This window comes from Rhinatrema bivittatum, chromosome 1 (genome assembly GCF_901001135.1).
Source record: "Rhinatrema bivittatum chromosome 1, aRhiBiv1.1, whole genome shotgun sequence".
NCBI lineage: Eukaryota > Metazoa > Chordata > Amphibia > Gymnophiona > Rhinatrematidae > Rhinatrema > Rhinatrema bivittatum.
The window spans coordinates 117581628-117594868 of record NC_042615.1 but is presented as its reverse complement, the minus strand read 5'-3'; the positions used below and the strand labels follow the sequence as shown (position 1 = coordinate 117594868).

The following is a 13241-nucleotide window of genomic DNA, read 5'->3' as shown; positions in this document are numbered from 1 at the left end:
CCTTCGGAGTGATGAAACTCACCCAAAGATGAGATTTGGCAATGTTCTATCAACCTAGCTTGATGGACTCTCTACCTGGGTAACATCAAGCTAGGTGAGAGAACATTGCACAAATCTCATCTTTGGGAGAGTTACCTCACTCTGAAGGTCATCAAATCTTCATAAGAGAGCACTATTCTGTTCGTACATCTCACTTTGAATGTCAAAGTGGCCCCACAACCCCACTAATACCTTAACCTCACTTCGAGTTACTAGGTGGGCCTCCATAGAGATATAAATATCTATCTAGTGTGAGGGCATCATGGCTAGGTTCTCTCTCTCTCTTTCTCTCTCTCTCTCTCTCTCCCATCCCCATCACACAGCTTTACACAAAATGAAAAGGTGTAGTTAAAGCCATGCAATACAGCTTCACAAAAATGTGAGCCCAGCCCACTTGTCCAAAAATCCTCTCATTTGCATCACACCATGCATTATGGTGCTTTCATGTGCATTATTGATGTTTTTTGCATGTGAAAACGCCATATAGCACTTTGATAAATGACCCGCATAACTAGCTGTTCCATGGCTGAATATCAATTTCCAAAAGACTTCTCAAAATGCTTAGAAACTCCAAAATCTTCGACTATCTTTTACCTTGCTGGTAACTGGGCACAAGATACAAAACAGGGATAAAACCTTTCCTTTCAAGGGTTCCTCCTTCTTAATCAGGAGCAGATCCAAATATCCAAAAATCACTCTTTCAAAAAAACTCAAAAATTCTGAAACTCCAAAAAAAACCCTCTTCACTTAGCTAGGCCTTGAGGACCTATTCCAAGACTCCTCTCCAGCACTCTGCAGATTGAAATCCTTGGATGATCTCCTGACTCCCGCAGGGGAAAGGGGCTGGTAAAGGTAAAGCTTTTTTTATGGTGAAACCAATATCATTTGTAGTGAAATTATGGCAGTGAACATGAACATATTTTAGTCCTTTATCCAACAGAGTAAAGTGGTATAATAAGCTCTGAATTCAAACAGGATCCCTACGTAAATCACGTTTCGCCTTACTCTGCTGCCATCAGGGATAATTAGTCTTTTTCCACTTGCTCTCACAGATTGAACAGCACCATGACATCTGCCCATGATTTCAACAATATGGTGTTCAGAGCAGCAGTGTTAGCTTATGTATTCACAGAAAACAAGGGGGAATTCAAACTATCCAATTGACGGACACATTGGACTGACTCTTTTGCGTAACTCAATGTAGTCTACTTTGGTTTGTAAAAAAAGCAGATAACTAATGATCCAATCAGGTGGCATGTCTGACTTATGCTCCGTACTTGTCTACTTAAACTTCTCATGGACAAAATGAATATCAATAGACCAATCATGCAGCACACCTTACTGATGCTTGCCAAACACAAATTTTCTGCATCAGAATATTGCTTACTTAATTCTTTTTTGGAAAACCTAAATAGTGTATAGAATCATCTTTGTTCTTATCTCGTATATTCTAAATTCAAAGATTTATCCTATGAATTTTTCATTAACTTGTGCAAATACCCATGTCATAGATGTAGTCAAGTGCCATGCAACAAGTTATATATTGGGAAGACAACACACTACTGAAGATCCTCATTTCAATCGATCAAGTAAATAATCGATCAGGCAGTGTACCCATGCTAGTCATGGCAGGGAGCATTACAGAAAGTCTTCTAGTCATATTTTACCTCAGCTTATGATGCAGGGACCACCCTAACACACTCAAAAAATTACATTAGCCACTTACTTCTTAAGGAAGACATGGAGAAAAATCCAAATGTTAATTGACAGTTCTTAAAAAGGACCTGTCAAACATTGCACTCCAATTTTTATTTGTTATTTGGTTAAATATTATTATTACTTTCTATGTTCCTTCTAATAATGTTCAATGGTTGATTGTTATTGTTTCAATGTTCTATTAAAAAAAAAAAAACCCCGGTCTAACCTCCCAGACCAGGGCAACCTTCTCGTTACATGTAAACCGGATTGATTTGTATTGTATACAGGAATTCCGGTATATAAAAATTAAAAATAAATAAATTAAATAAATAAATAAATAAATAGGAGAGTCACACATTATTTCACTAATTAGGACACCCATTTAAATTACACCTGTAGACAAGAGGTGTGATATAAAAATTAATTAACCAACTCTTCAAACCTGCTGCTGTAACAGAAAACAGTTCTGTGCAAGAATCATTCAGAAACTTGTACAGAGTAATATACTGAACACCTTAAAGATGTTTTGGTATTTTAGTGTTTTTCTGGATTTTTTCTAATAATTTTATTACACTCCACTCATTAAAGAAGCATCCAAAACTTATACTGATTTTAAATGTATCATAATTTAATGTAAATTTAAATATTTTATCCTCCATATGTGGTAATATCTTGATCAATACAGGAACCAATACTATAGGCTATATTTTCAAAATTCAGTAATGAAATAGCTTGCCTGTATTCCCACAATAAGCAGTAATACCAATTTTAAGAATAGTATTGCTCAACAGTCAAATCATTTAAACATTATTCAATATGTGTAATTATAATACTCAATTCATGTTCTTAACTGCACTTCTGGTCTTGAGAACAAGCCATGTGTGATATGCTATGTCAGTAAACATTTCATTGTATTCTCAAATTAGTTTGCTTATCAACAATTTTGCTCAATTAATTTTGGCTTTCATATGCCATTTCTTATTTTACTGAATGTTTAATTTCTTGCTGTAAGGAAGCGCTTCTGATAAGAAGTCATACGCATAGAGAAAACAGGCAGTTCTACCATGGCAAGAACTAGTTGAATGACTGCAGTTGTAACTGTAAGGTTCGTGGGCTCTTGTTGCTGTGGGGAAGTTGGCTCAATCTACAGGGAAGGCCCTGAGGGTCCTCCCCAACAGCTGGTGGGACTAGGCTGGTTAGAGACTGTCTGAAGCTTCACCTATACCAGCCCCTTTCCCCTTAGGTTGTTCCTTGGGTTTCAGGGGCCAGCAGGACTTAGGCATGAGTCTCATAACAGTTGGGAATGACGGAAGTCCCTGTCGTGGCTAAGATCAGAGTCAGGCGGCAGACAAGTGTGGTTGAAGTCAATGGCAGGGAGCTGGCAAGGATGTGTGAAGGCAAGGAGTGAAGGCTAAAGACAAGTCCGGTAGGCAGTCCGAGATTAGGCAAGGAAGACACTAGGGAGGACAAAGACAACAGGACTGGAAGAGCAAAGCAGGTTGGGCTTGGAAGAATGAGGCAGGCAGGGCTTGGAGAGATGAGGCAAGATGGGCTTGGAGAAACAAGGCAGGGAGGGCTGGAACACTGGATCAGGATGGTAGCATCAGGAATACAGGAACAGGAACTGCGGAGCAGCAACTAACACTGCAGAATGCAGGCAACCTGTTGCTGAGGCATTGATTTGTTGCACTGCTGAGGTTTAAATACCCAGTCATTGACTTCATCTCCTTGCGCCTGTCGAAGCAGTTCCCACCACAGGGACTTTAAAGTTAGGTACGCATGCCTAGGGGAAGCCCCAGGAGTGTCATGGTGACGGCGACCCTTTCGCAAAGCAGAGAGGTAGTCAGCGGCCTGAGTTGAGTGCGCCACCTCGCGGGGGGCAGCCCACAAGCCGGCAAACGTAACAGTAGCATTGGTTCAGCTATCTGCAATGAGTCTTTATAAAATGCATAAATATAACATGTCATCACATGCAGTATAATCGCAGTGTTGTGACAGAAGCTAATGAATTCTTTTCTTTTCTGCAGGGAAAACTGAACATATTTAGATTTTATCATAAGGCATCAAAATGAACACAGGTATGCTATTCAAATTTTGTATCGCTATGTTTTACATTTAGTAAATACTGTATAGACACAAATTGGGGCCGATGTTCTAACCTGCGGAACTTCCTGTTGGTTAATGGCCTGTTTCTGCAAAAATCTGCTGTGGATGCAACTGAGCTCCATAGAAAACGTTTGCAGGAAAGTTTGCTACTGGATAAATTCACCTCACTGAGATGTTTTTTGCATGCCATGTTTCGCTGATTTCTGACTTAATGAACTGTGTTGCATGGTAGTGCATCTCAGCAGCTCATTAATGCAAAATTGTTGCAGACTACTTGCCAAAGTTTACAACTTTCAAAGTGGATATTTTGCATACTTTTCTGCAAAAGAGGCCAATGCATGAAAAATCATGCAAAGCCCAAAACGCTGGTATTTTTGTTCATTTTGGGCCATGTTACAAGTTTTCTAGCGAATAGGCCTCCATCATCTGTGAAAAAATTGGCAGCTTATTACATACTTAAATTAATGCTGGAATTATAATAACTTTGAAGTCTGTGAGCTTTGTTTGTTTTAATGAAGACGTGTGCATGTCTACCATGTAAAGCTATTGATATTTTTTGATTAATGTCAGTAGAGTTCATTGACTTCCAATTAGTGTAGTACCCCTGATGCATTGTACAACAGTGATTATTCAGCCACTGCCTGAAACAGAGAGGCTGTTGTTTCTGCATGGGAAGTTTGGGCTGTGGGCTTCATTTACTGATGTTTCTTAAAAGTAAACTCAGGGACCTGACTGATAAAAGGATTTTCTCATAGGCACAAAGCAGGAGAAATCTACTTTCAGAATCAGGCCTTATAAGAGGTAGGAATGGAAATTAGAGTTCCTCCTATTTATAGGAAACACTGGACCACATATCATTAATCAATTTAGTTTTGTTTAGTTTTTTAACATAGCCATTTTCAGCATCCCCTGAGCACATAAATAAACAAACTGGGCAGGTTGTTCTACCCATTTATAGAAGAGACGTTTGGAGATCGGGCAGCTCAGCTATCATTAAAACATTTTTTTAAAAGTGTATGCATTTCTGTACAGAACTACTCACTGTTACAGTGTATAGACGTGGATGGGTAGTAAATCAGATTTTAGTGCATTGGTCAGGTGCATACAAGACATTCAACTCAACCTCATTCCACATGTGCGTTGCACTCACACAAACACAAAGCATGAAATAAAATAAGTTTTGCTTCATATCCAGGAGTAGCTTACTATTGACGTGGGCATTTAGGGTTCTTGTGGGAATCATGTTTCTATACCAGTATATGGTCCAAAAATGACTTCTACTGGCAACAGCACTTTCCGCCCACAGCTTCAGGCCTTGTCTGATCACCATTAGAGCCCCTGTTTCCTATTATTGCCCTGATATTTAATGTATAATTGAAATTTTGGTAGAAATAACAGATCTACATAGGACCGTCTTTGAGCCAGTGGGAATGATGCAACCACACCAGGCCCTGCAGCAGGAGAATTCTACGCACCGGGCTGCTGGCAGCAGGAGGCGATATAAAGCCAGCTATTCCACAAGCCTGCTGGTGGCAGGAAGAACGAGACAGCCAGCGTTAGGAAGCGAGAACGAGCCAGCTTCCTTAAGGGGCACAGGCTACAGGAGTTGGGGAAGAGCCAGCTCATTGTCGGAAGATCAAGGAGCCACCCCCACCCCCAATAGGATGGTCTCTTTTTCCTTCAGGGCAAATGCAGAGCTGGCTTTAGGGTAAATAGTGCCCTGGGGAAAAGAAAAATCATCCCTGGTACTCCCTCCACCCCAAGTCCTTGGCATGGATTAGTGGAACGGGTGACGTACACAAACTTTCTCTGCACCCGCCCCAAAATTTTCATCGAGCAAGGGGAAGAGGATTTCTCTCCCCTCCCCCCGATTCACACTCGAATTCTATCACAGACTCTTCTCTCTTCTTCCTATCTTTCCAGCAATCACACATTCCTTGATCTGAGCACTGGTTCTGTGTTATTGGTGGTATCTCTATACTGAAGTATTTGGGGGGAGGGGGGGAACACCCCATGTTAACACGCATGGCACAGCCTCGATCATTGCCTATAAAATAGCTGTAAAAGATGCTACAAGAAAAAGTCCAAGTCGCCTGCTACACAACCAGTTTCAACCACCCAGTAAAAATATCATAAAAATTATGTTAATCCATCCCTCTCCCCCCTTGCCTCCTGCCCCCACCCAGATAAATGTGTCACTGGTGTTAAGTGAGGAGGGAAATAACCTAGAAGAAATACATTTTACTGCTTCCCCTTTTTTTGAATCTGAATGATAAAGTTGAGTGCAGGTTTGTTTACCTGACATGGGAATGATGCTTAAAGAAAGGATAATGAACTATCTGCAGTCCAGTGGGTTGCAGGATCCAAGACAACAATATTTTTTACTAGAGCAAAGTCCTATCAGACTAATCTGGTAGATTTTTTCGATTGTGTAACTAAAGAATTGGATCAAGGAAGAGCAATTGATGTGGTGGTTTACTTGGATTTCATCAAGGCTTTTGATATGGTACTGCATTGGAAGCTCATAAATAACCTTTGAATGACTGGAACAGTTTCACTTTCTGAGCACAAAGATTAACAAGAGTACAGCTGTCACACAAACTCACTACACCCCAGATGAAAGCTCTACTGGAACCCCAGGTTTCTTCCTGCGCATGGAAATACTGGATTTATTCCTGCATTGCTTGGCTCCACGGCAGCAGATTTCACTTCCAAGAGAGGGCCTCTACTCTCTCTCCCTCTCTATTCTAGCAGCGTCTCTTTCAGGCCTCCCCGGTCTCTCTCCAGCTGGCTAGGCTCTGGATCTGTTTTGGTGCCCAGAAGAAGTACTTTGCAAAAAGTTCACAGGGACAATGAAAAATCAAACAGGAAGTACAAATTCCATTGGCTCTGCAGCTCACACCCAGCTTTGGTTCAAGGCTGATCAGCAGGGACCCCAAAGGGTTGAGCATGCACTCTGCCTGTCTGTCAGTAGGTCACTTTCAGCCTGAAGATTAACCCTGTAAGTGCAGGGCTTCAGCAATCTTGGCACAGCCTACACATTGCAACAGAAAAACCATAGTATGCATCCTAGGGTACTGAAGGAACTCAAAAATGAAATTTCTGATCTATTAGTTAAAATTTGTAATTCTATTATTAAAATCATCCATTGTTCCTGAAGACTGGAGGGTGGCCAATGTAACCCCAATATTTAAAAAAGGCTCCAGGGGCGATCTGGGTAACAATAGACCAGTGAGCCTGATTTCAGAGCCGGGAAAAATAATGGAAAATATTCTCAAGATCAAAATCGTAGACCATATAGAAAGACATGGTTTAATGGAACACAGTCAACATAGATTTACCAAAGGGAAGTCTTGCCTAACAAATCTGCTTCATTTTTTTGAAGGGGTTAATAAATATGTGGATAAAGGTGAACCAGTAGATGTAGTGTATTTGGATTTTCAGAAGGTGTTTGACAAAGTCCCTCATGAGAGGCTTCTAATAAAACTAAAAAGTCATGGGATAGGAGGCGATGTCCTTTCATGGATTACAAATGGTTAAAAGACAGGAAACAGAGAGTAGGATTAAATGGTCAATTTTCTCAGTGGAAAAGTGTAAACAGTGGAGTGCCTCAAGGATCTGTACTTGGACCGGTGCTTTTCAATATATATATATGATCTGGAAAAGAATACATCGAGTGAGGTTATCAAATTTGCGGATGATATAAAATTATTCAGAGTAGTTAAATCACAGGCAGACTGTGATACATTACAGGAGGACCTTGCAAGAATGGAAGATTGGGCATCCAAATGGCAGATGAAATTTAATGTGGACAAGTGCAAGGTATTGCATATAGGTAAAATAACCCTTGCTGTAGTTACACGATGTTAGGTTCCATATTAGGAGCTACCACCCAGGAAAAAGATCTAGGCATCATAGTGGATAATACTTTAAAATCATCGGCTCAGTGTGCTGCAGCAGTCAAAAAAGCAAACAGAATGTTAGGAATTATTAGGAAGGGAATGGTTAATAAAACAGAAAATGTCATAATGCCTCTGTATCGCTCCATGGTGAAACCGCACTTTGAATACTGTGTACAATTCTGGTCGCCGCATCTTAAAAAAGATATAGTTGCGATGGAGAAGGTACAGAGAAGGGCAACCAAAATGATAAAGGTGATGGAACAGCTCCCCTATGAGGAAAGGCTGAAGAGGTTAGGGCTGTTCAGCTTGGAAAAGAGACAGCTGAAGTGTGATATGATAGAGGTCTTTAAGATCGTGAGAGGTCTTGAACGAGTAGATGTGAATTGGTTATTTACATTTTCGAATAATAGAAGGACTAGGGGGCATTCCATGAAGTTAGCAAGTAGCACATTTAAGACTAATCGGAGAAAATTCTTTTTCACCCAACGCACAATAAAGCTCTGGAATTTGTTGCCATAGGATGTGGTTAGAGCAGTTAGTGTAGCTGGGTTCAAAAAAGATTTGGATAAGTTCTTGGAGGAGAAGTCCATTAATGGCTATTAATCAAGTTTACTTAGGGAATAGCCACTGCTATTAATTGCATCAGTAGCATGGGATCTTCTTGGTGTTTGGGTAATTGCCAGGTTCTTGTGGCCTGGTTTGGCCTCTGTTGGAAACAGGATGCTGGGCTTGATGGACCCTTGGTCTGACCCAGCATGGCAATTTCATATGTTCTTATGTTCTTAAGTACCTTTGTTTTGGAATAGCAGGCACCAAAAATACTTTCCTATTAAACAATTATCGCTTAACCAGTTAACTGTTCATATTGTAAAGCACTGAGTAGGAGTTAGAGTCTAGATAGAGGTTAAGGGCAGATCAGTAATTTATTCCTATTATTATTATTATTATTAATTTGATTTTTATATTTTGCTTTTTCGGACACTTCAAGTGGATTACATTCAGGTACTGTAGGTATTTACATCTCCCCCCATCACATTATTTGATTGCTGTATTCAACCAATTCTTCTATATACAAATGAAGTCTAGAGTCTATACCCTGCACCTCCAGCTCTGTAACACGTACTCCACATTTCCCAGCACAGGATCTAGGACATTTCCTCTTACAACTCACCAAGCAAAACAAGTCTAGAAGTGCATGGCAACTTCAAAGAGCTTGTTTTATGACTCCATGATCTACATAAAAACTTAAGAGAGCCATGCTGACCCCAGCATCCTGTCATCCACAGTGGCCAGTTCAGATCTCTGGAAAGTATCCTCCAGGTCCCAAAGAGTAGGTGCATTTCCTTTTGCCCACTCCCAGAGATAAGCAGTGGCTTTCTCTAAGTCTATGTGGCTAATAATTGTTTATGGACTTTTCTTCTCTTAAAGTCAGCTATGACAGATGACTTAACCACATTCTCCAGCAATACATTTCACAGTTTGTGCATTGAATGAAATAATATTTTCGCCAATTTACTTTAAATCTGCTACTCTTTAGTGCAAGGAATAAGGGACACACTATGAAATATCTGAAAGAGTAAATAATTGCTGCTTATTCATCTGTTCCACCCCATTCATAATTTTGCAAACCTCTTTCATATCCTTTCTGACTTCTCTTCTTCAAGTTGAAAAGCCATAACCTGTTTAGCCCTTTCTTCATAAAGGAGATGTTCCATCCCCTTTAACATTTTTTTCACCCTTCTCTGTACCATTTCTAGTTCTGTTATATCTTTTTTGAGATGGGGCAGCCAGAACTGAATGCAATACTCAATGTCCTGTCACAACATCCTTGTCACAAATCCTCCACTTGGAGGCTTTTTCAGGCATCTACTACTCTCTCTGTAAAGAGACACTTCCTTAGATAACTCCCCAGTCAATCCCTTTTCACCCTCATCCCATGACCTCTTGTTGTAGATCCTCCTTTCCATTGAAAGAGGCCCACCTCCTACACATTGAGACTTTGGAGGTGCTTAAATCTCTGTATCTCCTCATCCTGCCTTTTGCCTAGGGTTTACATATATGTTTACCAAGAACTTTCACTCCATCCCAACTCCCCTTGATATCTGCCCTGTACATATTATACTGTAAAGCTTCAGAAAGAAGCAGTGTGGCACAATACATGTATTAAGAAGATCACTAGCAGTAAATTTGGGAGATTGAGGGCATACCCTACCCAGCATACCCTGATTTATGACTGAAGTTCATTCTTGTCAAGGTATGGGCAAGACAAACTTAATATAAACCCTGTATATATATATATATATATACTCTGCAACATAGACTCCCACTGACCCAACTACATTCCTCTCGTACAGCTCACCATACCAAATTCCCCTTAGATACCCTTCCCCTTAAACAATCTCACTGAAATTTGACATCACTATGAACATCTCAGCAAAGCACTCTGCTACCAAATTTCAGTGAGATCCATCACGTGGAACAGTCCTACAGATATTTCCCCATTCTTGTAATTACTACTGCAAACAAGCTGCACAGAAGGGGGAGGATTGCAAGGAGGTGGGGAGTTTGAGTTTATCTCTCTGTGGCTTTCAGTGGCTCCTGCCACGTTCAAAATGCAACCAGGACTGAAAAAACAAAACTTTCAGCTTTGAGCAGGGTCCATTACTTTCTTCCTTCTGCATGAATATTAAGTAGGCAGGAGGGAGTTGGGGGAGGCACCGTCTTCCAAAGTTGGTGGGGCCATGGCCTCTGTGACCTATCCATTTCCAATGCCTATGAGTAAAATGCAAAGTGTATGGGACTAACTCTCTTGTCACTATTCTTCACCATTTTTGGTTCTCACAATCTCAGGATCCTCCTTGGACCCCAAGACATCTTTCTACCTCCTGGAAGGCCTTAGGGTTTTGATTCTGATCCTCAGCCACCTTCCCAGAATGGAAGGCTGGACGAAAGAACCTGAGCCAAAGTGGGCTCCTGAGTTTCATGGAATCGCACTCCTTGGCAAGAAACCTCCCACTAGGGAGTGTCAGTGAACTCTCTCTCTCTGACCTCATGCAGCCATCTTCTGTGAAGGTTCTGATGCATGTAAGGGACATTTTGTGACACTCTTACTTAAGATCTATTCTCTATCCTTACAAACACAAAGCGGTATCGTACAGTAATTGTTACTGGTGTAGATGGATAAACGCTTCTGATAATTAATGGAAGAGAAATTTGGTTCAGGCTTCTTATGCATAACTATAAATACAGGGCTTAGGAATTTTATGGGGATAATATGCTACACAAATGTGCCTAATCTTCTGATGATTACAAAACATCAGCTTTTTGTGAAAATGCAGTGCAGAAAAGCTCTTCATAGGAAAGGCATACAATTGCATGTATCACTTATTCAGTGTATTAGTGAGGTTATTGCACACACAATCACCCTTTAAGTCCCATCCCTTTTACGATACAGAGAAGGTATGAAGAGCAGTCCCTTCCTCCAATGCATGGCACAAAATTCTCTTTTGAGTCCTGGTACAATTATTTTAAGAGGCATAATCATGGGACTGGCATTCCCTGTCGTGCTTGATGTATGAAAAGAATCCATTAAAGGTACCAGATTCAGCATTTCAGTCTTACTGCTGCAGGGACAATAGACCAAATGACAATGCCAATCTAAATCTAAAAAACAAAGTGGCAAGCAAGAAGCCATTTACCAGGCACTAATAGTAACAAATGTTTAGGATACAGAAATTATTTCTGTGGATCACTTAGCCACATTTTTATACTATGTTTTCCGATGTAACGTGTGGAGGTTTAATGGGATGCAAATATTTTTCAGTCCAATATAGATCTGATGATAATGTTAAATAATTATGACAGTTTATTCTAAGAGTTACAAAATACAGCTCCCTAGTTCCCAGCAACCCCTTAAATTCTGCTGTAATTACAGCAGACTCTGGGTATCCTAAATGATGTTTTTCTTCACGGATTTATTCTGTTTTATTTAGGAATGGCTCCTTGAATGCAGTTGACATAAACATTAAGCGCAACTTGAAACTGAGCCACACTGTAATATTATTTTCTGATTGATTCGGTGTCTGAAATTTCATTTGGTTTTCCTGAAAACAAAAAGCAAGGAACATTTTTTATTAATTCTAATTGTAGAGTTTTGCGTGTGAACACAACAGAACAAGACCACTTAAAATCTGATGTGTAATTTGGGTTTCTCTGGGGCTGCAAATGCTTTGATACGTACTGCAATCTCTAACTGCACGATTTGTTTTGTTTTTTGTCTCTTTCTTTTTGTGTTTGTATGTGGTTGGCATATCTCATTGAACCATGGTGTTGCATGTGCTTGCCCCTTTGCCCTGGGGCTCTGTCCGTGTCATTTGGTGCCTCCAGACAGCGGTGGGTGTGCTCACAAATGTGCTACTATGTCTGTCACATTAACAGCTGTGAAGAGAGTTCAGAGTTCTCCAAACCTATTGGCTGCAGGTATAAATAATTACTAACCAATGGAGCACAGTACTTGAATGGCTTTGTCTAACTTTATACATCTCTGCAATTTAACCCTTTCAGAACGCCAAGGCTTTCCCCCTTCCCCTGCACTCCCTTCCCTATCCCCACCTCCTGCCCACCAAAGAAAAGTTATGGTCTAACTATTCTTACCAATTCTATGGTCGTCTGCATTGACTCAAAGATTATATATTGACTGAGGGATAATTGTCCTTTATTGTGCACACTCTCAGCATCATCTTAAGTTGATATTTTAGTTTTCTGAAGTTGACATTTTCCTTATATAAACGCAATACTAGTCTCAGTATATAATACTTTGCGTACTGTACAGTCAGTGTGGCTGGTAGATCAAAATGTAGGTGGTTCAATTGGAACTGTTGTCATTGCCCCATCTGCCTTCTCCACTTGCCCTCTCTTCCCTCCACCCAGTACACTTCTCTTTCTATTGCCCCTCCACCTTCCTTCTACTGTCCCCTCTGTCTTCCTTTTCCATTACCTTTTTGCATCCCTGCCCTGGTAATGTATTTTTTGTGGTGAGGTAGCACAACTCCTGTCCTCAAAGGCCTTCAACAGGTCTCATATTCAGGATAACTGAAATATACAAATTAACCTGGGTCATAGATAGGGTTGTCAACTGGCTCCAGATTTTCAGGACAGTTTGATCCAGGCCTGCTTTTACTTACCTGCATGCAGGTATTTTTAGTCTTGCTTTTCTTAGGAAATACAATAAGGAAATCTAAATAAATCCCAGCATGCAATGGAGTAAAACCAGGCCTGGATCAGCCTGTCATGAAAATCTGGAGCCGATTGTCAATGCTAGTCATAGAGCCTTTTAGAGATGTGAATCGTGTCCTCGATCGTCTTAACGATCGATTTCGGCTGGGAGGGGGAGGGAATCGTATTGTTGCCATTTGGGGGGGTAAAATATCGTGATATATCGTTAAAATCGTTAAAACCAAACCAAACCGCTAAAACCCCCCCCGACCCTTTAAATTA

The 13241-nt window shown here is 40.5% G+C and overlaps 1 protein-coding gene across 1 annotated transcript in view; it reads left to right on the top strand.

The window, feature by feature from the left end:
• Positions 1-13241, top strand: part of SORBS2 (sorbin and SH3 domain containing 2) — a 747676-nt gene that overhangs the window by 365194 nt on the left and 369241 nt on the right. The window contains 2 exon segments of the mRNA XM_029586937.1: positions 3765-3815; positions 12132-12224. Of these exon segments, the coding sequence (XP_029442797.1) occupies positions 3806-3815; positions 12132-12224 (103 nt within the window). The 5' untranslated portion in view covers positions 3765-3805.